General features: G+C 46.5%; 2 protein-coding genes across 20 annotated transcripts in view; one reads left to right on the top strand and one right to left on the bottom strand.

The window, feature by feature from the left end:
* The window catches only part of LCOR (ligand dependent nuclear receptor corepressor), a 148,754-nt gene extending 133,333 nt beyond the window's left edge, over window positions 1–15,421 (top strand). For all 18 annotated transcript variants that reach the window (XM_077878151.1, XM_077878153.1, XM_077878157.1 and 15 more), the window contains one exon: window positions 665–15,421. In XM_077878151.1, the coding sequence (XP_077734277.1) occupies window positions 665–4,994 (4,330 nt within the window). In that variant the 3' untranslated portion in view covers window positions 4,995–15,421. The remainder of the gene's footprint in view (window positions 1–664) is intronic.
* Window positions 15,422–17,983: 2,562 nt separating this feature from the next.
* SLIT1 (slit guidance ligand 1) overlaps window positions 17,984–24,101 on the bottom strand; it is a 171,361-nt gene continuing 165,243 nt past the window's right edge. The window contains exons 34-37 of one of the 2 annotated variants that reach the window (XM_077878161.1): window positions 23,915–24,069; window positions 22,567–22,855; window positions 22,013–22,224; window positions 17,984–21,238 (exon numbers count right to left, since the gene is read on the bottom strand). In XM_077878161.1, the coding sequence (XP_077734287.1) occupies window positions 21,000–21,238; window positions 22,013–22,224; window positions 22,567–22,855; window positions 23,915–24,069 (895 nt within the window). In that variant the 3' untranslated portion in view covers window positions 17,984–20,999. Of the gene's footprint in view, window positions 21,769–22,012; window positions 22,225–22,566; window positions 22,856–23,914; window positions 24,070–24,101 lie in introns of both variants that reach the window. The other variant, XM_077878162.1, reaches the window with a different exon arrangement.

Here is a 24,101-nt window from a genome sequence, read left to right as displayed (position 1 = left end):
ATTTCTAAGCCAAAGTTGTAATATACTGTATCTGAATTTTTGTGAGTGTTGTGGACTTATAAATCAATGGCTATTTAACAGGAATATCCAGGCCTAGGGCAGCCTGGGTGGCTCAGTGGTTTGGTGCCGCCTTCAGCCCAGGGCCTGATGCTGGAGACCTGGGGTCGAGTCCCACATCGGGCTCCCTGCATGGAGCCTGCTTCTCCCTCTGCCTGTGTCTCTGCCTCTCTGTGTGTGTGTGTTTCTCATGAATAAATAAATAAAATCTTTAAAAAAAAAAAAAAAAGAAAGAAAAAAGGAATATTCAGGCCTAAAGCAAAAGCATATATTGACTAACTGGAGTTAATAATGTATCCAAAATTTTATTTTCTGAAAAATTCTTCTCAATGATATTTCTTCTCTATAAGATAAAAATTATTGTGAATGATCACAAGTATGAAGGATGTTACTAAAATTTGAGAATCTAACAGGGCTGGCCTTGTATTTTAATTAGGTAAATACTCCTCATTTATTAAATCAAATTTATATGGGCGCTTAGAAGCAGTTTGAGAGTGTCTCTTCATTCTCTTTATAGCATGAGTAATATCTGGTGAGTTTCATAATGTAAAAATATGTTCTTTGGAAAATGACCATACTAATTTCTCCTTTCTCTTTGTCTGTCTAGTGAGAACTCAACAGAGGCTATAGCAGTAGATTCTAACAATCAGTCGAAGTCCCCACTGGAGAAGTTTATGGTCAAACTGTGCACTCATCACCAGAAGCAGTTCATCCGTGTCCTGAACGATCTGTACACTGAATCCCAGCCAGACACTGAGGACCTGCAACCTGATTCTGGAGCAATGGATACATCCACTTGCAATGCTGGCTGTGCCCAGCTAGGAACAAAACATAAGGAAAAGGATGCTGCGTGTCTCGATATGAAGTCTCCTACTTCTGTAGATTTGTTCGTAGACTCATCAGGCTCACACAGCCCTCTACATTTGACAGAACAGGCCCTCAAGGAGCCTCCTCCTGAGTCAAACTCTGTAGATGGAAGAGAGAATGCCTTGACTGTTATCCAGAAAGATTCCTCTGAACTTCCAACCACTAAACCTAATTCTGGTAGTTCAATGGATAGTTCCACTCTGGGATACCTCACTGCATCTAATTCTTCCTCATTAAGCTTCCACCACAACTCTAAGAGCTTAGAGGGGCAAACCACTGGACAGGAGCAAGACACGAATATGAAAATATGTGAGGATGGGAAAGACCATATGCAGAGCTCAGCTTTAGTAGAAAGTCTAATTGCAGTGAAAGTGGCCACTGAGAATAGTGAGGAGAGCAACAGCTGTATTGTTTCTCAAAGAAATTCATTCAAAGCTTTATCAGAAGAGGCTTGGGACTCAGGGTTTATGGGGAATTCACCTAGAACTGCTGACAAAGAGAATGCTTTACTTTGTAGCTCAAAAACATCTATGCGCCAGGAGTTAGAGTCCAGTGAACAAGATTCGAGGCCAAAGCAAGAGAACCATCTTCACTCACTAGGAAGAAATAAGGTGAGTTATCATTTACATCCCAGTGATAAGGGTCAGTTTGATCATTCCAAAGATGGTTGGTTAGCTCCCAGCCCAATGCCAGCTGTACACAAAGCATCCAATGGACATTCACGAACCAAGATGATATCAACCTCCATTAAGACAGCTCGGAAAAGTAAAAGGGCATCAGGGTTGAGGATAAACGATTATGATAACCAGTGTGATGTCGTTTATATCAGTCAGCCAATAACAGAATGCCACTTTGAGAATCAAAGATCAATATTATCTTCACGGAAAACAGCCAGGAAGAGTACTCGAGGATACTTTTTCAATGGTGATTGTTGTGAGCTGCCAACTGTTCGCACACTGGCCAGAAATTTACACTCCCAAGAGAAAGCGGGCTGTTCAACAGTGGAGCCAGAGACAGTGGTCACTCCCAAGCAGACCCTTACACTTTCAGCGCCTGCACCTGTAGTGGATATGCAGGATCCCAGAGAAGACAACCAGGAAGAACCTAGTAAAGAAACAACCTCCCTCAAGGAAGGAGAAGGAGAAGCTTCCTCTGACAAGGAATCTCAAGAGCCTGAGGTTTGCCCCATGACAAATAAACCAAGTCCAAGCAGCTCTCCTAAGTCAGAGGAAATGACAGCCCCCAGCCTGGTGTCTGCTCTACCTGCTCACCTTCCTGAAGAGGACAGGCCAGAAGGCAGCTCCACGGTCTCAATTCCCACTGCAAGTGGGATAGCTTCCCCTGAACAAGACCAACAACAAGTCGAGCTGCTGGGTATCAAGGATGTCAAGGAGGGGACTCTTATCCAAGATGGTCACCTGGTTTCCTCTACTGAGAACATTTCTGAGGGAGGCAGTGAAGATGTTGTTTCTAGGCCTCATTCTTCTCCTGAAGAAGCCAATAGAGAGGAAGATCCTCCATGCTCAGAAAGTCCCCCAGTGGGCCCAGAGCCTCCTCTGAGCCTGGGGAAAGCTGAAGACAACCAAAGCATCAGTACTGAGGCCACAACTAAAGACACTCAGGAGCTAGATACTGACCCACTCTTGAAGGAAAGCAGCACTTTTACTAATGAAAACCCCAGTGAAATTGAGGACAGTGAGGCAGCAGGTGGTACAGGAAAATTAGAGGGACAGGGCAGTGACATAAAACATTCTTCAGAAAAAGATGTATGCGATCAAAACATTGACTCACCTGAAGAGAATGTGGACAAGAAGAAAAAAGGTAAAAAAACTCCTGAAGCCTCTGACAGGTGCCTAAGGAGTCAGCTTTCAGATCCCTCCTCTGTCGATAGGTGCCTAAGAAGTCAAAGTTCAGATTCTTCCTCTGCTTGTCCTGAGATCAAGGTTTCCAAAAATCCTGGTACGAAACGTTCTAAAAAAGAAGGGTGCCCTGGTGAGATGGCACCTGAGAGCCTTCTGGCTGACAGTTTCCATACAAAAGGTCTGGAGGATACTGAAAACCCAGATGTCAATGAAAATCCTTGTGAGAAAGGTGCTGAGCAGGAGGGTGAAGGAGGTGGGATCATCACCAGGCAGACTTTTAAGAACATGCTAGCAAAACAAGTGAAGGGGGAAGAAGGAGATATTTTTCCTAGCAGTGATCCTATATCCACAGTTGGCCAGCCCCTGCCTGGAGAGAGACTGGAAATTTATGTTCAGTCTAAGTTAGGTGAGAAAAATGCTCATGACCCCTCAGAAAGTATTCCTTATACCTTCCCAGAACAATCAAAAGAGAAGCCAGAACCAATTCCTGCACAAGATACGGAGGAGGTTGTGAATGAGGTAGGCACTGCAAACACCCAGGATAAAGATGACAATAGTGACGCACCATCCAGTGCACTTGGGTTGTCAAGCAGTGGAAGTGGTGATACTGCTGGGCCCCCCAAATGGGTACCAAGGCTTACAAGACTGACCTCTTCGACCTATAACCTAAGACATGCTCATTCTCTGGACTCCTTGGATACTGCAAAAGTGACTTCAGAAAAGGAAGCAGCACAAGGAAACCCAATGCCAAAGGAAAATGAAGCTTCAGAGAGTGGAGATCCCTTAGATGATGACGATGTGGACACGGTGGTAGATGACCAGCCAAAGTTTGTGGAATGGTGTGCAGAGGAGGAGAACCAAGAGCTTATTGCCAACTTCAATGCCCAGTACATGAGAGTTCAGAAAGGCTGGATTCAGTTGGAAAAAGAAGCACAGCCAACACCAAGATCAAGGAACAAGTCAGATAAACTGAAGGAGATTTGGAAAAGCAAGAAAAGGTCACGGAAATGTAGGGGTTCGTTGGAGGTTCAAAAGTTTTCTCCTGTTCAGATGCTGTTTATGACACACTTTAAGTTATCTAATGTTTGCAAATGGTTCTTAGAAACAACTGAAACCCGGTCTCTGGTGATCGTGAAGAAGCTCAATACTCGTCTTCCAGGAGACATCCCCCCTGTCAAGCATTCTCTTCAGAAGTACTCTCCTTCCAGCCTGTACCCCAGTTCACTACAGGCTGAGCGCTTGAAAAAACACTTGAAGAAATTTCCTGGAGCTACTCCTGCTAGGAACAATTGGAAAACACAGAAGCTCTGGGCTAAATTTCGAGAAAATCCTGATCAAGTGGAGCCAGAGGATGGCAGTGATGTCAGCCTCAGCCTCAATTCTGAAGACAGCATAGAGGAAGTCAAGGAAGGTCGAAATAGCCATCCTCCTACAAACTCGCCTACTCCAGCAAGTACCCGGATCCTCAGAAAATATTCCAATATTCGAGGAAAGCTCAGAGCCCAGCAATGCTTAATCAAAAACGAGAAAATGGAAAGCCCATTTGGACAGCCTGTGGAAAGTAAACAGAGCTGTAAGAGTGTATGCATCAATCCTTTGATGTCCCCCAAGCTTGCCCTGCAAGTGGATGCAGATGGGTTTCCCATTAAGCCCAAGAGTACTGATGGAATGAAGGGAAAGAAAGGGAAGCATGTGTCAGAAATCTTACCCAAAGCAGAAGTGCAGAATAAACGCAAGAGGACAGAGAGCAGCACTCAGGACAGGAAGGACAAGGGGCCTGTGGTGAAAGCCAGCAAAGAAAAGCATCCTGATGGATCCACCAAAACCCCTGCAGCCAAGAAGCCAGCTGCAAGGGACAGAGTCAGCCAACTGCCCAAAAAGACATCCTTGAAAGAGAATAAAGTGAAGATCCCTAAAAAGTCTCCTGGGAAGAACTGCCCTCCCTCCAGGAGGGAAAAAGAGAATACAAGCAAAAGACCCACCCAGCCCACTGCCTCGGAGACAGGGACAAAACCTGCAAAGCAAAAGGGGGTAGGTGAATCCTCTTCCAGGCCACAAAAAGCCACCAACAGGAGGCAGAGCAGTGGAAAGACTCGGGCCAGACCCTTGACAAAAACCCCTGAGAGCAGTGCAGCCCAGAGAAAGCGAAAGCTGAAGGCAAAGCTGGACTCTTCTCATGGCAAACGGAGACGGCTAGATGCAAAGTGATCACAAGGCTGGCAGCCACGAGTTAAACTGTCCTACAGAAGTAACCCTTCATTTTGCATTAATTAAATCTGCTTTTATAAGCTTATCCAGCCTTTCAAATCTGCAGTTAATGAAGAACACCACAATTGAAGATGTCAGAAAATGCACCTCAGATGGAGAAGGGAACTTGCAGAGTCTTTCTCTGAGGCTGAGTAAGGGAAGTTATATATTATATTCTGGTTGTTCCTTGGGTTTTAAACTTGGAACCAAGCAGTTTTAGTTTTTAAAAGTACAGTGCCTTATTTATCCTTTTTGTTTTTAAATTTTACAAAAGCTAAAAAGCTGATCTATGTGATTAAAGGCTTGTATTTTATACTTGATGCACAAGCACTTGTACTGTAGCCGAGAAGACCACCATCATGCACATAAAAGTAGCTTTTCAGCAGCCACCCTGCAGTGTCTGTACATGAACAGATGCTCATCTTTGCAAACCCTAGCAGTGAACTTCCCTCTCTATCTTGTTTGTTTGTTTAAAAGATATTCGAAAGCTAAACCAAATCATTTTTATGGTATGTGGAGAATGCAGAGGGAATTTATGATTATTATGAAAGATGAATATTTCTGTTACCCTTTTTAAAAAATCATATTCATTATTGGTCACTCCTCTCACTTTTGATCCTTTGTCATTTAGAAAATGTATTCTAAATTACATGCCCATGGGACAAAAGATGTGTCACAAGATGTTAATATTGGGTTATGATCTCTAAAAATTATTTACACCCCCTCAGGTGATTTGCATTACTGACTCTTACCATCCTTTTCATTTTTGGCCTTGCTAGCATTCTAACGAGGTTTTCACCTGACTTTAGAGGGAAAAAAATACAGGATTTTTTTTTTTCATCTTGTGACTGTAACTTGACATTTAGGATGAGAGTGGCTGTTCTAATATTCTTTCTTACCCTGAAAACTTCCATATTCAAAGAAAGCCGTTATTTCCAGTAATAGAAAAGTTTAAGAGTTTGTGTGTACATGTGCATTTGGGTGCATTTGCCTGTGGTTATTAGCCACAGATGTCTCCCAGCCCCAGTTCTACAGTAAAATTCTTTCTTCCCCATGCAGTGAGCTGGGTAATTAGCACAGGTCAGATGGTTTAAATGTGGCCCAGGGTCTCTATGAGTATCCCCAAAACCAGTTGGGCACCAGGCTCAGAAAGGTCTAAACAGCACAGTTATATTAAGGTCAGAGCAGCCTTGCGGTGGAGGAAACAGCTCCAGCGTCTCCTTGTGGGCCCACACCCATCCTCTCACCTGGAGCTCATGTTCTGTTGGCATATCCCAATGTGAATGTACATGCTTAAAGTGGGTATTAGCATTCTGATTGATTAGCACCATACTGATAGTTAATGCTTGTAGTAGCACTCCTGCCTCTGTCATGTCAGGTTCTGTTTCATGGCTCAAAAGTGAGAGCTGCAGTGTTTGTAACTAATGTTTGCCTTTCCTGAGTGACACCTGAGGTGGTTGCATTGGTTTTACCTTGGTGCCTATAACATTGCTCCATTATAACATAGTGTGTACTCAATATTTCCACTGGGCCACTCTACACAAAAGGCTTGGTTGTTAATGCTTCAACCAACTTCTCTAATGTGCTCTGTCACAGAAGTAGGCTTGTATGGACAGGTGCTACTCTGTCCTTTTATTAAAAATTTTCCATTTAGATTGTTCAGATCTGTTTAGGTAAACCCAGATGAACTTTTTTCATGCATAGTTTGATCAAGTCATGATAAAAACAGGCCTTCTTCCCATTTTGTTAAAGGTTTGCTATATATAATGAGAACTTCTGCTGACTGGATAGGACTGGAGAGAAACATTTGATTCATGGGAAATGGAGAAGTGTTGAATTTCATAGACAGTGAAGCTGTCTTCAATGAAGCCTTGACTCCCCCCCCCCCGCCCCCCGCAATGTCTCCTCTATCCCATGAGTCTCTTTTTTTTTGTTTGAATATCTTTGACTTTGGCCGTTCAGGAGCTACCTATATTAATGAGACTGCTGAGTGTGTATGCTGGGCAGCCCCCTTTCTCAGCATTAAGTTGCACAGAAGCATTAGTATGTTTTGAGTAGGTTCAGTTAATCTCTGAAAAGTGGTTTTGAAGTTTAAAAAAAAAAAAATATTTTCATAGAGTCGTCACTGGATACTGTTTTTGTGGTGACTTCAACAGCAGAGGTTTGCCGATGTCACGTGTGCTGACTCCTGCACATATGTTGCAGGCACTCCCCTTAGCTGCATGTAGACTACCTTGTAGTGGTGCTTGGATTAGGTCAGGGAGAGGTGTGAGGCAGTGAACAGGTGGAGCCCATCCAGTTCCAGGTCTATAACTCATCCCGTTAATTTTCTAAGTTCTTTTTCATTTTAAAGAGCTTACTTCAAGATTATAGCCTTTCTCCCATTTTAGGCAGTATTTAAGAAAAGGTAGCAATGTGTATGCATTTTTTTTTATACATCTTTAAAATCAACTTACATTTTATTGTAGTAACAACACTCCCATAGACTGGGATTCTACATAATTAGAACACTTACAAGTTTAGAAGTATTTTTATACTTGTTAAATCTCATTTTTGCTGATTCAGTTAATTTTGCTAATAGAAGGAAGAAAAAAATATGAACTTGAGGGCTAGCTCTGGAATGCCCTTTTACACTTAGAGCCAGTGCTGGCAAACCGGTCTCCTAGACGCCTCCACGCCAGACTCGCAACTGACTTGTTTCCCCTTGTTTTCCCTGTCTTGCAAAGACCTCCTTTTTATAGCCATCTTCACAGTATGGCTGGCCACCATATGCAAAGGCAGTCTGTCCGACATTCCAGATTCCAAATAAAAAAAAAAAATTATGCTCCTGGGCCCATCCTCAGTGCAGTGACTGTCCCAGCATTGGAGCTGAAGTTGCTGACCAGAGAACACTGGTATTACCTCCGAGCTTCTGGGAGAGCTGCAGGATGCCTGGGAAGCAATCACCGAAGCTCTACCATAGCTCTGCAGAGCTGGACCCTCTTTAGGAGACCCAGCTTCTGGCTTCCATTTTCTAGCCCCTGAGGCTCCCTGGGTTTGGGAGGATGACATGGAGACTGCTTCCTGGTCAGGACCCAGAGCCTCACCCATAGCACTCCCTCAGACCCTTAGCAATCTGTAGCACAGCAGGAAGGCTTTATTCTGCTCTTAAAGCTTCCTGCATAGCATGTCATTGGTGTCTGTTAATCTGCAGTTGCCAGTCTCTTGGATCCCTTAGGTAGGCCAATTCTGTTGTATCTGTATTTCATGAAAGATTTCTACACAAGCCTTATCTAAAAAACAATACTCTTAGGCTGTGGGTTTTGTTCTTGTAGTAGTATGGATTGGAGAGGTACAGTTCACCATCCCTTTACAGGCGTGTTACTCCTGACGGGCTCCTCTGTGCATTACTCACCATTCAGATAGGACATCAGTGAAACACATCACTTCAAGACAGTTGCTTTGAACTGAAGTTTGGTTTCTTTCCTGTCTTGTGGTGGATTCTATGGTGAGGGCTAAAGCTGTTGCTTTCCTCTAAGGACAGCAGCCTGCTGATTGAAGGACCTAAGAGCTAATTAGGAAAGGACAGCATACAACACGATGCAGGTGTCACCAATAGCACATCTGGTGGTTGGTTTGTCACTGCACCTGAGACTGTATTGGAATTTCCCAAGGTGCTGGGCTTAGGAGCCACACTCGTTCCTGTTGGTTTCCTATCAACCCACACAAGCTATCTTTTTAACAGACACCCTATCAAGGGTTTGCAGACTATGGGCTGGTCACTCTTTTGTAAATAAAAGTTTATTGGAACATAGCCATGCCCATTTGTTTATGTATTTTCCATGGCTGCTTTCAAACAGGGTGGAGTATCTACGACAGAGACCATATGGCCTACAAAGCCTGAAAGATTTACTGACTGGACTTTTCAGAAAAAGTTTGTTGACCCTCCTTGCTTAAGAAAATAATTCTTTTTCAGGAACAAATTTTGACTTCCCTCCCTTGTCCTCTTCTTCTTTTTCCTCCTTATCTTTCCTCAGTTTTGTTCTTCTTTTACATTTCTTTATTTCTCCTTGCTATGGAAGAGACACCTGAGCTACCGTAGCCTCACGTCTTCCTTCTTGGAGCCTCCCATCACTGTGGCCACAGTGGGGCTGTCTTTAGCCTGAGGAGTTAGACCCCACAGCCAAATACAGCTTCAGATTTCTCAGGATGGCCTGGGCCTCTCAATTCACTCAGTCCTTATCTTAGACCTGACTCTGGCTTCACATCTTGTGTGTTACTGAAGCAAGCCAAGATTTGGTTTTTGTTTTTGTTTTTTTGTTTGTTTGTTTGTTTGTTTTGTTTTTTCAAAATTAGCTGAGAATACTTTAGTTAGAGGTTCAGTTTTCTGAGCCACATGTTTAGATACGGAAAAAGCCTTTTCACAGAAGGGAAACAGAGTCTAGTCACTAACCCAAAGGAAATATTATGTAATGTTTTTGGGCAGCTTCTAGGAAAATAAAAATGTATCAGCACTGATATTTTTTCAGTCACATACTCTCCTTTCAAAATAACTTTATTAAAAGCAAGCCAACAAATAAAAAATAAGGGCTTGCTTTGAACATGCTTTTAGAAAAGAATAGGAAATTGGAGCATATCAGAACCTGAGTGTGACTGAGAAGTTGTAGATTGTACCTTTGGATCAAATCCAGTCAACCTTCAAGCTGTTGGTCTTTCCTCACCCCCACAACTCAAATACAAGCTTCTATACTGTGTCATATCAGTGAAAAAATTTATTTCAGTGGCCCCAGAACAGTGATAGTTTCAGTTCTTTTGAAACAGATTAATTATCATTTTGACTTCTCAGCTGTTAGTTTTTGTCCTCTTATGGCTTGATACCTACTGAAGTACTGGAAACTCTTTCTACAAGTATGAAATCATGTCTCTGTATATCACATTGACAAGGCAGTCCTCATAGCCCAGCAGAAGTATTCTTCCCCAGGCTTGCTCCCAAATTCTTTTGCAGGGAAAAAAATTAAAATAAAAAGATTATTGTATTTAAAACAAGCAGAATTGTGGAAAGCCTTTTGAGGCAACCTTCAATATAGTCCATCCCTTGAAATGTCAAAACAGACTGCTTGTTCTACAGTGGATGGATTGGAAGACTTGAAGGTCTGATCTCTTTCCTTTAAAGATATTAAGTCATACTCAGGCAGAAACCCAGAGCTCTCTGATGCTGCTTCTGACTTAGGGCTTTGCTATGTTGTGCTTGGGGTTCCAGAGCACCACCTGGGGCACTTCTGCAGAGGGTTTGCTTGCTCATGCTTTTGCTCTGGGAACTGCTCACTCAGTTACTTCCATTACCTCCTGTCTGTCTGATCTTCTTTTCCCAGAGTGCTGGTGGTATACGCTCAGTGCTCAGGAGACCTCCTTTGCTTCATTGTTTAGAGGAGCACTTGTGTAGTTCCACCCACCTGGAGAGCACAGTGATACACAGAGGCTTTCTCCCCTGCCTGAGACCAGTCCACTTAACACAAGGTGCTTAGCAGTAGGCAAGGAACATGAAAGTACATATTGCCCATAAGACAGCAACAACAGCAACAAAAAACAGGTGTTTATGGTTTTATAATATGCCAGAGGTTAGAGGAATGCATTTTACCTTTTTTTAAAGGGTTATATATTTTTTAAATGAAAGTAACAGAGACCATATGTAGCTGATCACAGCCTAAAATATAAAATATCCACAACCTGGCTATTTGTAAAAAAGGTTTACCGACCCTTTCAGTATGTCATTCAAGATCAGTTATGTGGACAGTTAGGCACAAATATTGTTCACATAATCCAACCTTGCACCATTTTCTATCCTTTTAGATTTGAGGGTGTCTTGCCTGTTCATCTTGGCACACAGGCTGCTGTTGCACATTATTTCTGAGTATGCTTATGAACTAAAGAAAAAGTATCCCTTTTTGTTGATCTTATCTACTAGGATAAGTAGTTAAAATTAGAATTGCAAAGCCTTTTAAGTCTTCCTCTGTGGCAAACAGATTTAGTAATAGACCTAAAGCCTAGATAGTGCCTCTCCTTGTCAGCACAGGCAGGCTCGTTTTACCCCCTAGAGCCCTCTTTTCTTTTTCGTGTATGGTATATTTGAAGGCTCACTCCTCAAGTTTTGGTCACTACTTGTGAGCATAAATGGCTGGCCTGTACCTGTTTGAACCCTGAATCCAGCCTGGCCATTCTCAGCTCTCTTAAAAACACCAGCATGTTGATGGCACCTTGGTGGCACACCAGCAGCTGTAGACTGAAGAAGCTCAGAGCTCTCTGGCCTGGCTCACCTCAGTCTGAAGAGCCATTCTTGACACCTCACCTCTTCCCTCTTCTGCTTAGGCCACCCAGCCCCCTTTAGGTATCTTCTCTGGGACAGTCTCCCATCTCCCAAGCATGTCACTGGCCATAGCTGTGTCCTACTAGAAACCTCTTTCTCTCCATAACTTTAACTTTCCTTCTGGAATGTAGCCATTGGGTCCAAATGCTCTTCAGTTTATCAACTTTTTCAACCCACTTGTTTTCTGTAATCTGCACCTCATGCTGTCTTGCAGCTGAAGCTGTAGTATTTGAGAGGTAGTTTGTGAGAAAGATGCTATATAAACAAGATCTGCATAATTTTATGTATTTATACCACAGATAGGGATTCGTTTTAGAGCCACTGTAGTTTAAGGGTATTCATTTCACAGTGTTCTAGGAGACTGTGTTGTTGACTGTGGTTTCAAATACATTGTATAATACATAGTTATACACACCACTGTGGGATTTATTTCACTGTGTAAATAGTGATATTTTCCTGTTCAAATGCTTCTATACAAAGTATTTATTTTAACAACAAAAAAACTGTCAAAAGGGCTTTCCAATAAAGTGTTCTTTCTAGCCATCCATTCTCCTCAATTACCATACTCATCCATTGTACCCCCTCCCCCAAACAACATAGTGAAAGCAGAGGACGCAGCCTTGAAACCCTCACTCTGTTTGGGCATATGCAATGTGGTTTGGGAACCTGAGTGCTTCCCCCACTGTCATCCCATCACAAAACAAAGGGGTCTCCCATAACGGGTATGGCTGTGCCAGGCATGGCATCAGGGCTTGCTTCAAGCAGCCCACTTTTGCATACACAGTTAATACGTTCCAGCTATCCAACAACCTGTGCAGGGATATGAGCCTTAGTTGTAACCCCAAGGAAATCCAAACCCAAACCTGTGGGATATGGAGAAACCACTGGTTGCCTAAAGTAAGCATTAAGATATATTTTAGTCTTTCTCATGTTTATGAAAGACACACACCCGTTCACAGTCATTAACCATGGGAGAGAGAAGCGTGTTTCCTTCTGCACCTTGACAATACTCACGAGCGCCTCAGCTCTCTCTTCTTCTCCCCTTTCCTCCTCATCCTCCCCCTTTTCCCTGTCTCAGCAAGCATCTGTGCAGATGTGGGCCAGTCCCACCTGTAACCCATGGTTACAGAATGAGACCATCTGTTCTAAGATGTGTGCAGCTTTACTTCTCAGGAGTCTTGGTCTGCAGTTCAGAGCACCCCTTGATGTGATGGAACTGATGGCTCTATGATCACGATCATCTCCCCTGTGCCACATTCCCGGGCACCTCTGAGTCATGTTTCTCATTCCGCCCAGCTGGCTGGCCTGAGAACTGCGGCTCCAGGGCTGCAGAGGGCTTGGGACTGGACACACAGGGGGTTTTGTCCTCCATCTAAACCATAATTTGCATATTTTCTTATGGCCTCCCTTTGTCTTTTCTAACAAATGAGGAGGAAACTTGAACAGTAATGCTGGAGAATGTTTTTTCTAAGATACTATTTGTAAGCAAATTTGATTTTAAGATGAAATGTGAATGGGTAACTGGGTGCCAGGGAATTTAGCACTGAATTAGACAGTCAACACTTTTTTAACCTTTGCAGGAGGAAATAGATTTTGCTCTCATCTAATGTTCACAAGAAGTAATGTTGTAAATAGTTTTTTAAGAATATTTATTATGTGTGCTGTATACAGATTCATGTTCTGAGTGGTGTTGGTCTGCATTGTAGTATTGTAGAAGGATATATTTTGAGCAGTGGACTTACTTTCATAACACAGTTCACACATGGAGAAAGAACAGAAACTAGGTTGAGAGCTGTTTGGGGCATTTGATCTGTAATGCTACATCAATCCAAGCTTTAACTGCCCCCTCTTCTCATCTGGTTATGTTATATATTATATATATTATATATTATGAATATATATAATATATGATAAACTGGTCAGTTCCAGATCTGCAGAGCAGATTTCCAGGTGTTCTTTCTGATGTGTTGCCCATAAGCAATAAGATCCTAGGAAATAACATTTATTCTGGGCTCTGCGTTAGCCCTTGTCTCAGAGGATAGGGTGGGGGTAGAACAGCTCTTGCTAAGACCTCTTGCCTTTGCTGGAGAGGTTGCTGTACTTGAATTTTTGCTTCTGTTTGTCTGCACGCTTCTTTATGTCATACAACTCTAGCAATGGATGAGAAATCTGCCAGCACCAGACACATCAAAAATTGGGCATGGAGATTGAAAAATGATTATTTTTTTTCCATGAATCTGTAAGGCTTCCAGAATCTAGTTGAGGCAAAGCTCATTTGGCTGTAAACCTAAGAATTTTTTCTATTAGAAATTTAAATTGCTAAAAGTCCTTTGAGTCTGTCTACTCTGCCTTTGAAAGCTAAGTCCATGTCCTGTGATCTTCCTCTGTGCCTGAGTTTGAAATGTCTGGGGTCAAAACGTTTAGATCCAAGCAAGGCAGGCAGTCCCTCTTCCGCGGCTCCTAGCGTGTCCAGTTCCACAGCTTTCTAAGCTGTTGAGCAGCCTCTCCTGTGACCATCCTAAACTTTATGAAAAATACCCCACACCCAAATAACCATGAATAGAATAATGTAGTTTTTTAGCTTTTGGAATTTGTCTTCTCTTTTGTATTTATGATGGTGTTTGGAATTTTTCACTAGTGTTTTTTTAGATTGAAGTGGGTGCATTAGGATAAAGCTTTCCATTGCTGAGCCTGAAAGCCAGCAAGGGGAGAAGTACTGACCTATATTGTGTCATTGGGAAGGTGACTACTTGTGGTGGTGGGAGGGCGGGGAGGGGGCGTTGTAGATTATGTGGGAGTAAAATAGAACTCTGGCCTGAGGCTCCCCAAGTGTTATTACCTTGTAATAAATAATCCCCTTATTAGCCTCACTTAATCTCAATAGAAGCCTGCTGTTTACCCTCAGGGAACAAGTAGTTTTCAAAATTGAGCTCCTCCAAGGTCACTGGCCAGTGCCTATGTGCAGGCCTTGGTTGTCTTTGTGAACTCATGGCATTATTTCCCCATATGCATTATGATACTAAGAAATTCAACCCCAACCTGTATGAAAAGCACAGCCCAGGGTCCTACTTTAGGCTAGAGTTAATGCCTTTCAGGGGCCAGGGGGGCATAGGAGGCCCATGCAATTTAACTGAAGCTCAGGTGCCGTGTTGGGTTTTTATTCTTTTTTAGGCCACAACCCTTCAGAATGAGATTAGGGCAGGGGCTGCTGATCCGGCTGTGGATCCAGGGAGCTCTAAGATGAATCTCTACCGTTCCTTTAAGGTCTTTCTGGTTCCTCCCAGTGTTGTCATTGCCGAGGTCAATCTTGTAGTTGTTCAGATGTGCTCCTTTTTGCTGTCTTGTGAGTCTTAGCCAGTGATCCAGATGCCCAAGGAGAGAGTCTCCAGAGGGCCTAGCCCCTTCCCAGTACCAAGTGTGTGCTCCCAACCTGTGCGAAGGTGGTCTTTCCAAAAGCAGTGAATTGATAAATTCTGCAAATGGTAATCTGGATGATTGGCGTGTATCTCTTGGGCCTGGATTTCCATTATGTTAGTGAGTGTAGGAAAATACTGTGTCTTTAATGGATGAAAAATTCAATGTATGCTGTGAATTTGTTGGTTTGAAACATTGAAAAATTTTCATTAGACAATGTTTACATACCTCACCTGAAGAACCTTTGAGAGTGTATATATGAAATTTAAAAATATATTAAGTTGCTTTAAAACAATATGTATAGCTATAAAAGTTGGAGTTATTTTAACTTTGAATATGTACCGAGTCTCTTAAATATTGAAATCTGTGGACTTTTTGTGCTTCTGTGTTTTACTTTCCTATTAGGCCATGTAGGAAACTGTGTTCTTGTTATTGGTAAAGGGGCCCTCACTGAAATCCAAGCTTGGAAGGATTTCTTTTGTTGTTTCAGATTTTCTTGTTTGGTTTTGAGGGATTGGGGTATGGAGCTAGAGGATGTGTGGGAGGGATTTCTCTAACATTGACATCTATTACATGAGCTTTTTCTAGGCGCTTATTTTATTGCAGCGTATTAAACTTCTTTGATATTAAAGTGTGTTTGTGTAGTTACTGGTGAGGGAACAATGCATGGAAGCCCAGTATTCCACTTGTAGCCCATGGCAAAGTTGAGAAGTTGCCAGAAGGAACCAAAAAGCAATACTTCTTAATCCTTCTGCCTCAGCCACAGAGTTGGGACTCAGAGGAACTTTGTTTGATAGATCTGTGGCCATTTTGTGGGGTATGCGTAACTTCAGGGAAAAGAAAACACTGTGGATGAATCCTTGGGGATTTCTACCCTGGAGTTGGAAAGGTGCCAGTGCTTCATCTTGAGAGGCAGAGAGCAACTGAATCAGGTAAGCCACTGTTGAATTCTGGGAGTGGTATGCAGAGCCACCAGGGAAGGCTGCTCCAGCTCTCCAGAGCCCATATTGGGGCACAGCAGAATGTTGACAGGAAAATCTTTTATTTCCTAGCCTCGTGGCCTGTTTCACTGTATTCTTTCACTTCTGCTGCAGAGGGTCTCTGTAAGCGTCCAGTGGGCCAGTGATTTCATTAATAAGTTCTATGACAGCAGCCATCAACATGCAGAACTATAGCTAGTAAAAATAACCCTGCAGCTGACAGTTGGGCTGCCTCTCTTAATTTATATTTGGAGAATCATCTTGTTCCAGATTAGGACTTTCCATTGTTAAATTTCTTTTCCACCCATAGTCATCCTATGGTAGAATAACGAAAATATGTCTAAAAGGTGCAGACTAGACTGGCTAGAGGTGAGGGGACATCTCTAACTCTGAGAGTGCAAAGCAGTGGGATGATAGAGATGTGTTAGCACCAATCCCAGGAAAACTTGGCAACTCCAGTTGGAAGCCTGGTCATTCTTTCTGTTGCTTCTACGCCCCAGCCAAGCCCTGCTATGTCCATTTCCTTTCCTGGGGACTTCCTTTTACCTGTAAAATTTGCCACTTATTTCTCTTTAACTCAGAGATTATAAACTGGTGGCTCACAGATGTGTTTCATTTAGCTTAGTGTTTTAAAAATTATAAGTATTTACATAAAATTTGGTTTCTGGCTTCTCTTTTAAAACATGATGACAATCTGATAAAGTGACTAACATGGTAAGAATCAGCTGGAGGTCAGTAGATTGGAAAATGTCCCTTTAAGGTCACCATAGTCTCTGTCAGCTACCATTCGTCCCTTTTGACTTAAACAGTAGGGAAATAGGTCTCTTACCTGCTGCTTTATTAGAAGTGGTGATACAAATGATGGGCCAGAAGGGCATGGGCCCACTTGACTTATTTAGGTAACCTAATGGCCAGTTGAGCTTACATCCCTATTTTATTTATTTATTTTTATCTTATTTTTTAAATTATTTATTTATTTATTCATGAGAGACACAGAGAGAGGCAGAGACACAGGCAGAGGGAGAAGCAGACTCCATGCAGAAGCCTGATGCGGGACTCAATTGAAGGACCCTGGCTGGGATCATGCCCTGGACCGAAGGCAGATGCTCAACCACTGAGCCACCCAGGTGTCCCACATCCCTATTTTATTTATTTGTTTTTCTTTTTTATTTATTTTTTTTAAAGATTTTATTTATTTAATCATGAGAGACAGAGAGAGGCAGAGACACAGGGAGAGGGAGAAGCAGGCTCCATGCAGGGAGCCCAATGTGGGACTCGACCCCAGGCCTCCAGGATCACACCCTAGGCTGAAGGCAGCACTAAACCGCTGAGCCACCTGGGCTGCCCCACAATCCCTATTTTAAAACCATTTTCTCCCCTGTACTGGTTCCTTACATTTCCTACTAAATCCCTAATTGCTTTGCTGGCTTTGCAGTTACCATCACTGCCCCCCTTTCAAGGTGACCATGTGCTGTTAAGGTATGACCTAGGCAAACATCACATGATCTAGTGGGAAATCAGTCTGTAGTACTGGCATCAGAGGAGGGCCAGCTCGGTCCCGTTGGTAGTAGGGACCTTGCCCAGCCTGACTGCCAGGGCCTGGCCTCATCTCACATAGATGCTCAGGTCATGCATCCTGGAAGACTCCCAAGAGCAATTTTGCAGTCTGAAATTGTAGCAGAACTACTATAGAAGTATATTTGCCTTCTTTCTCCACTGATCCCTATGAACCAACTGTACTGGGGATAGGTTAACCTTACAGGACAGTTTGAGAAGCCCCAGTGCTTTCTGGTCTGTTGCCCTGATGAAACCTCAGAGCCAGGTTAAATGTGGTTGCGGCTCTGTCTACAAACACAAAATTTGGGTGTAGCTGCAGACACTTGAAGGGAAATGAAGCTAAGCAGCCTCCCCAGATCTCCATGTGTGCTATGCCATGTCAGGGTCTGCCACTGCCCTGACATCCCCAGGGAGTTATGACCAAGCTATATCCCTCGAGACTTCCCCTTCCTCCAGGAGGAACCCACCTCCTTTGCCACTTCAGAAGGATCAGAGCGTTCCAAGGGAAGATGTTCTACATGTGCTGCCTCTAAGAGCCATCCCTGAATTGTGGCCAGAGTGTGGACAGCTCAGAAACCCTCAAACCCTGGGAGGGGGCATGTCAGCAGCCATGGGTTCATCCTTGGTGCAGAAAAAGAGATCCACAAGGCAGAACCTGAGCAAAACAATATCATGTTCACATGGAGAACAACAGACAATATCCAACACGTTCTAGAACAATTCTAGGGAAAGGGCAGGTGTGGCTCCCTCATGGGCCTGTTCTAAACCAGTCTCTCTAAAAGAGTGATCCAGACAAGACTACAGAAACCCCTAAACAAAATGTCATAACCACACCACGTCTGAAAAGCAAAATGAGACACCGGATATTGACTTTAACATATAAAAATACTATAACAAAATGAAATACAAATATATATTAGAATCTGTTAAGTATTCTGTATAAAGAGATACTTTCACGGTTAGGCTAATAGCAGGCAAAAAGGAGACGAGTCTGGCCTTTTCCATTTCCTGACACCCTCACAGGGAGCCCGGGGCCGTGGTTGCCAGCAGTGGCAGCAGCAGCCTCCTGACTTGCCCTGCTTGTGTCTCTTCAGTGCGTGTTCGATGGAGAGAGCCAGTGGAGACATCAAAGCGAAGAAAGGTCTTTACTGAAGGGGTGACAAGATACGGAGATGATTTATCAGAGATGAGTTCACCAGAGCCTTCTCCTGGGCCTAAATGTGAACAGGCAAGATGAGTGATGATCCAGTTCCTTAGCAGCTTGCAGGTTGGTGGTTAACTTGAGGCAGTGTTGATCCTGGGACACATAGCCCCTTGCTGCCCTTACTCTTGTGGTGAATTCCAATCTTCCGGCTTGACCAAGGGTGAGCATAGGGCAGGCTGGGATGTGGGACGTTGTGGAGGGGTCGGTGGGGGCAGTGGCCAGCTCAGAGGGTACTCCCTGTGTACAAACACCCCGTACTCTGCCCTCCCAACCCCATGGCACTGGGAGTACAGGACTCCTGGCAGCCGTCACCCAATCTGCTGCTGCCTGTCAGTGCCCCTCAAGCTCAGGGAGCCACTTCTATTCCAGGGCAGTGGGGAAAGGTGAGGGCCAAAGGAAGGTAAGTGTCTCAAGGCTGGTGGTCCCAGAATACCTCTCTTCCGTGGAAGGGGTGAGCCAGCTATGCTTGAGCTTTCCTCAGTAGTTCAGCACCTGCCTAGCAGAAATAGTGCTAGAGCTAGTGCTAGAGCTGCTCTCCAGGGTCCCCCAGTGGCCTGCAAACTGTAGGTAAGAAAGGGATGCTGTGCAGCCCTATGAGAAGCCTCCCAAGGCCCAGGCTGCTGTCCATGGAGGGGACGGGCACTGTGGCCTTGCTCAGAACTACAGTAGAGCCCAATCCCTGGTGAAGAACAGATCCAGCCATAAAAACACCTCTGCAGCTGGGCAGGGCAAGATCACCTTCACATTACAGGAGTTCCAGGACTCAAACTCACTGGCCCAAGTCCCAGTGTAGTGGAACATGCCAGGCTTCCTCAGTTGTAAGAGGCTCCAGCCCTCTACTGCTCAGCATCAAGAGGTCCCTCCTCCCAGTGTCCATAGTGGCTGAGGATACAGGCACAATACCACCTCAGTCACACCACAGCCTGCTCCCCCAACCCTGTCTTCTGTTTGGAGATAGAAAGGGCCAGGAAAGAGATATGCTCACTCCTCTTACCCACTGGGATCCCCTAGGGGCACACACACTTTTGGGGAGACATCTGGGCAGGACAGCATGACCGTCTAGCCAGTTCACTACTTAAGCTCAAATATAAGCTTTCCATGTTTTCCTTCTGCATGGAAAAAGAAGCATTTGTAGTCACGTGGCCACATACTCAATGACTCTTCAAATAGAGTCCTTCCTTGCAAATGCCTAGGGTGAGCAGCTCTAGCCTGGACCAGTGTCTGTGGTTGGAGCCCTTGGCTCATCTCTTCCCAGGCATCGTGGTTACTCCTGTGATGCTCTACGATTAGTTCATGTCTGTCCACATGAGCAGAACACCCACAGTACCCAGCCTGGTTAGGCACATAAATACTTGTTGATGTGATTACTGAAAATGGATCCTCTAACTCCTCCAGCCTCCCTTCTGGAGCCACAGTGGGAGGGTCTGCATTGCTTATACATATGTTCAGTCAAGCCACTTCACATTTGATAGCTGAGGAGACTGAGGCCGGTGGGGAAGAAGTTTGCCCAGAGTGAGAGAGGCACCAGAGGTTTCCTGGTGCCTGGATGGCTGCTCCCTACTGGTCTATGCCGTGAAAGGATCTGAACCCAGTCTCCCTGGGAGGAGACCCCTCCCTGGCTAAGCAGCCTAGTTCAAACCCCCTTGATCCTGTACCCCTGTCAACGGCTTGCCAGTATCTTGTGGCCGGGTATGGGCTGGGATAGCCAAGGACAAATGCCCCTTTGGTGATTATTCAGCTGGAATCAAGAACCAACCTCCCCCCTCCCATGCCACACCATCCTCTCTGGTTTGTTCACCACCCCAAATAGACCCAGTGGGCATTTCCTCCACCTGAGAGCCCCTTCCTTGAAGCGACAATGGTCAACCCATAACTTCAGGATTCAGAGGTCTGGTCCTAAGACTCACCTCTGTCTCCAGCCTCATTCCCCATCAAGCAGTGGCTGCTGTGCTGTCCAGCCCAGGGGGTAAGAGGCAGCCCCTTCCTGGCCAGCAGGAGGGGCCCGTCCCTCAGCAGCCTGGCCTACTGCTAGCGGATGCTACAGCAGCATACAGAGCAGAGTCAGGCTGGCTGCCCCAGGGGAGGCTTCAAGATCACCTGCAGGGGGGTAAGGAGCTTCTGCAGCCAGGGAAAAGCTGGTTTGGGAAGGGGCCAGTCCCTCCTTCAGACCCAAGTAGTAGGCAAGCAGGGGGTGTCACCATTCTGCACTTCTTGGCCTGACCTCAAGCACACATTCATTCAACAAATATTTATTAAGCGCCTATTTGTGCAAGGCACTTCCGGAGGCAGAGGGTGGCCTGCAGCCCGGCCCGCCCCGCCCCCGCCGCCGGCTCCGGGAGGTCGGCCCACCGCTCCCACCGCACGCCGCGGGCCGCCCCGCAGCAGCCACGCCGCCCGCCGCCCGCACCGACCCGCAGCCCCGCAGCCGTGCCCCGTGCCCGCCTCACCCCTCCCCGTCCAGCCCGGCGCTAGGCGCAGACGGCGCAGCCGCACTTGGTGGGCTTCTCCACCTCCTCGGCAAAAGAGGTCCCGTCGCTGCACTCAAAGGTGAGCTTCCTCCGCTTCAGCCGCAGGCCCTGGCAGCAGCCCTGACCTGGGCAGGAGCCCCGGCACTCCACCCACGACAGCGGGCGCGTGGTCTGGCAGATGGCATAGCCCCTCTGGACCTGGTGAAAGTCCCGGACAGGGTCCCCCCGGCACTCGGACTCTGGATAGGACAGACACCAAGAGAAGGCCTCAGGGCACACCCGTGGGCCAGCGCTGGCCCAGGGGGAAGGCAGGAGGCGGAGAGGCAGCATCCAAGGACCAGGGCCTCTAGTGCTCAGACTCCACCTCCGTCCCCACCAGACATGCACATGCACAGGCTTCCTCCTGGGCCCATGGTCCAGTGAGTATGAAGGAAGAACTTTCTAGCTGCCGGGACCCTCCAGGACAGATGGAGCTGCCAGGTAAGTGGGCTCCGAGCAGAGGAGGCTGGGAAGGCAAACACAATAGAGAAGGAATGTGTGCCAGGACGTGGGGGGGGAGGCGCCTAGGGGACCCAGAAGGCTTGAGTTCTGGACTTCAGCTTCCCTCTGCCTAGCCTCAGCAGTCTCCAGCCCAGCAGAAGCGTCTTGGTCACATGGGCCTGGGAAAGAGTTCCGTAACCCTCAGACTTCCTGCTGCTCCCGGTGTCCCAAGGTAATGGGGCCAAGAGGTGGAGGTTCAGGCAGGAGCTGTTACCCTGGGCAGTCCCTTCTGTAAGGGGAGACCCCAGTCAGGAGGCAGCACTGGCCCCAGATAAGGGGGCTTCAGGGCAAGCTGGGCCATTTGTATGGAAGTGGGGCGCAAAGTCCAGAGGGTAGGGGGTACCACAGCCCAATAGCAGTCCAGGGTACAGGAGAGGGGAGGGGGCACAGAGGGGTTGCCAAGCTTGGAGGAGGAAAAGTCAAGTCACTACTGCAGGTTGTGGAGAGGGCATGTCAGGAGGGGGGCCCCTGACCTTGCTCACACAGCTCGCCCGAAAAACCGGGGTCACACACACAGTGTGCCCCCTTGGTGGCCAAGACCTGGCAGTGGCCATGTAGGCACTGCAGGCCCCCACAAGGATCTGCAGGTGCCCTCGCCTGGTTGCACAAAGCCCCCGAGTACCCATCCTGGCACTGGCAGCTGTAGGAAAGAGCGTCGAGGGGCACACATTTTCCGTGGACACACCTGGAGGGGACAGAGAAAAGGTACTGTGAGGTTAGGCTGGAGCCAGTCTAATCCTACACAATCCCAGCCTTGGCATCATGGGATTCTGCTCTGTTCCCAAGAGCAAAAGGGAGCAAAATGTGACACTGTTCCCTAGGGACCTCCTCCTGTTAATAAAAACTGAAAACTAGAAAAAAAAAGTAAAACCCTGTGGTGGGCCACATGTTCTAGTTTGGGGATTTAAAAATACAATCCATGCAGCAGCCTGGGGATAGGAGCTTATAGGGAAAGGTAAGGAACCTACAGGTGGACGGCGGGGGTGGGGGGGGGTGTGAGGGCTCCTTGAACCCAGTCCATGCTCACTTGTGGCCATGGCAGGGGCCATCGGCTGGCTGGTCACAGTGTAGGCCCCCCCAGCCGGCCTCACAATGGCACACAGGCCCCGGGGTGGCATTGGGCTGGCAGATGCCATGCAGGCAGTAGAGCTTTCGGCAGGGCTCACAGCCTGGCACCACGCCTGGCTTCATCCGCGTCTTAGTGAAGTCCTGCAGCTCATTGTTGATGTATAGGTTTCGGATGCAACCGTGGAAGCTGGTGCCGTTGAGGATCTGCCACAGGCGGAAGGCGGCTGAGTTCACATCCACTGGCATCCCTGGGGTGGGCAGGATGGGGCAGAGCTGGGCCGGGTCAGGCTCAGACCATGCCTCGCACTCACCGCTGAGGTCCACTGGGCAACTGCACAGTGTTTCCTCCCACCCTCAGCCTCTGTTCTATCTCTGCAACCCTGGGCCAAGGTCCTTTGCCACCTTGGAGGGTCCAAATTCCTTTCCCAGAAGAAATAGAAAAGCAGCCCCCTCTATGACCACAGCCCAGGGGCGCCAGGCCTAGCAGCCACCAGCTGACAAAGGAAGCCCTGGGTACCTAAGGTCTGGCTGCCCTCACCCAAGGCTCCTTCATGCCCTGTGGGACACCAGCACTTACCTCCTTACTTCAAAAGCAGAAAAGGCCTAAAACTAATGTGTATGCCACTTTGTCACCTGCTTTTGTGGTCATCACAGCAACCCTCTGAGGTCAGGGTGGCTAAACCCCATCTGGTGCTCAGCGACTTGCCCAAAGTTGTACAACTAATAAACCACAGATCTGTGATTAGAACCAACGGTTCTCTCCACACCTGCCCAAAGTCTCGCCATGGTGCACTGCGGCACGGAGAAAGCCCCACTATTGCGGAAACCTGACTTGTCTGGGCCTGGAAATGTTTGCAGGTGGTAGACAAGGTCACTTAGCTTGCAAAGCATGTAAAGCCAGCTGGGAGGTCCCCCATGTCTGGGCCTCTTACAGCAGGCTCTGGGCCTCTGAGAGCTCCAAGACTAGGAACAGACCCTGAATACTTGGCAAGGCCCTTCTGGCCCAAAGCCAAGAGGAAAGGCGCCCACTTTGGAAGACAGCTGGGAAAGCTCCAGGTTCCCCTCAAGACCAGGCCACAGACAACCCAGGTACACATCCTTCTTGGTCAGCTTGGGCTCCAGGCTGGGTAGGACAATCCACCAGTGGCTTAGAATACCCCCTCAATCCAGTGGCTGGGGCACTAGCCCTCCTGGCAAGCCTTAGGCTGGAGAGCAACAGATGCCCCACCTGAAATGGCTGTCTCCATCACCTGATGGGGAGGCCTGGGGAGAGCCAGCCACAGCCTTTATCTGGGCCAGGTCCTTACCTCCCACGTAGAGGGGAGCTTCGCTGTTTAGTGTGTAGTGTTTGCCAAAATTGTCCATGGTCATGGGACTGCCTCCATCAATGGAGAGATTCACCATCTGGTCAAAGGTGACCAGCTCAACGGTGTGGAACTGTCCATCATTGATCGTCTCGGCACTGGAAGAAGATGGGGTGTCCCCACCCCAGGG

This window comes from Canis aureus, chromosome 29, assembly GCF_053574225.1.
Source record: "Canis aureus isolate CA01 chromosome 29, VMU_Caureus_v.1.0, whole genome shotgun sequence".
In the NCBI taxonomy this organism is placed as follows: Eukaryota; Metazoa; Chordata; class Mammalia; order Carnivora; family Canidae; genus Canis; species Canis aureus.
The sequence above is the reverse complement of the archived record's forward strand: the minus strand, read 5'-3'. Positions and strand labels throughout refer to the sequence as shown.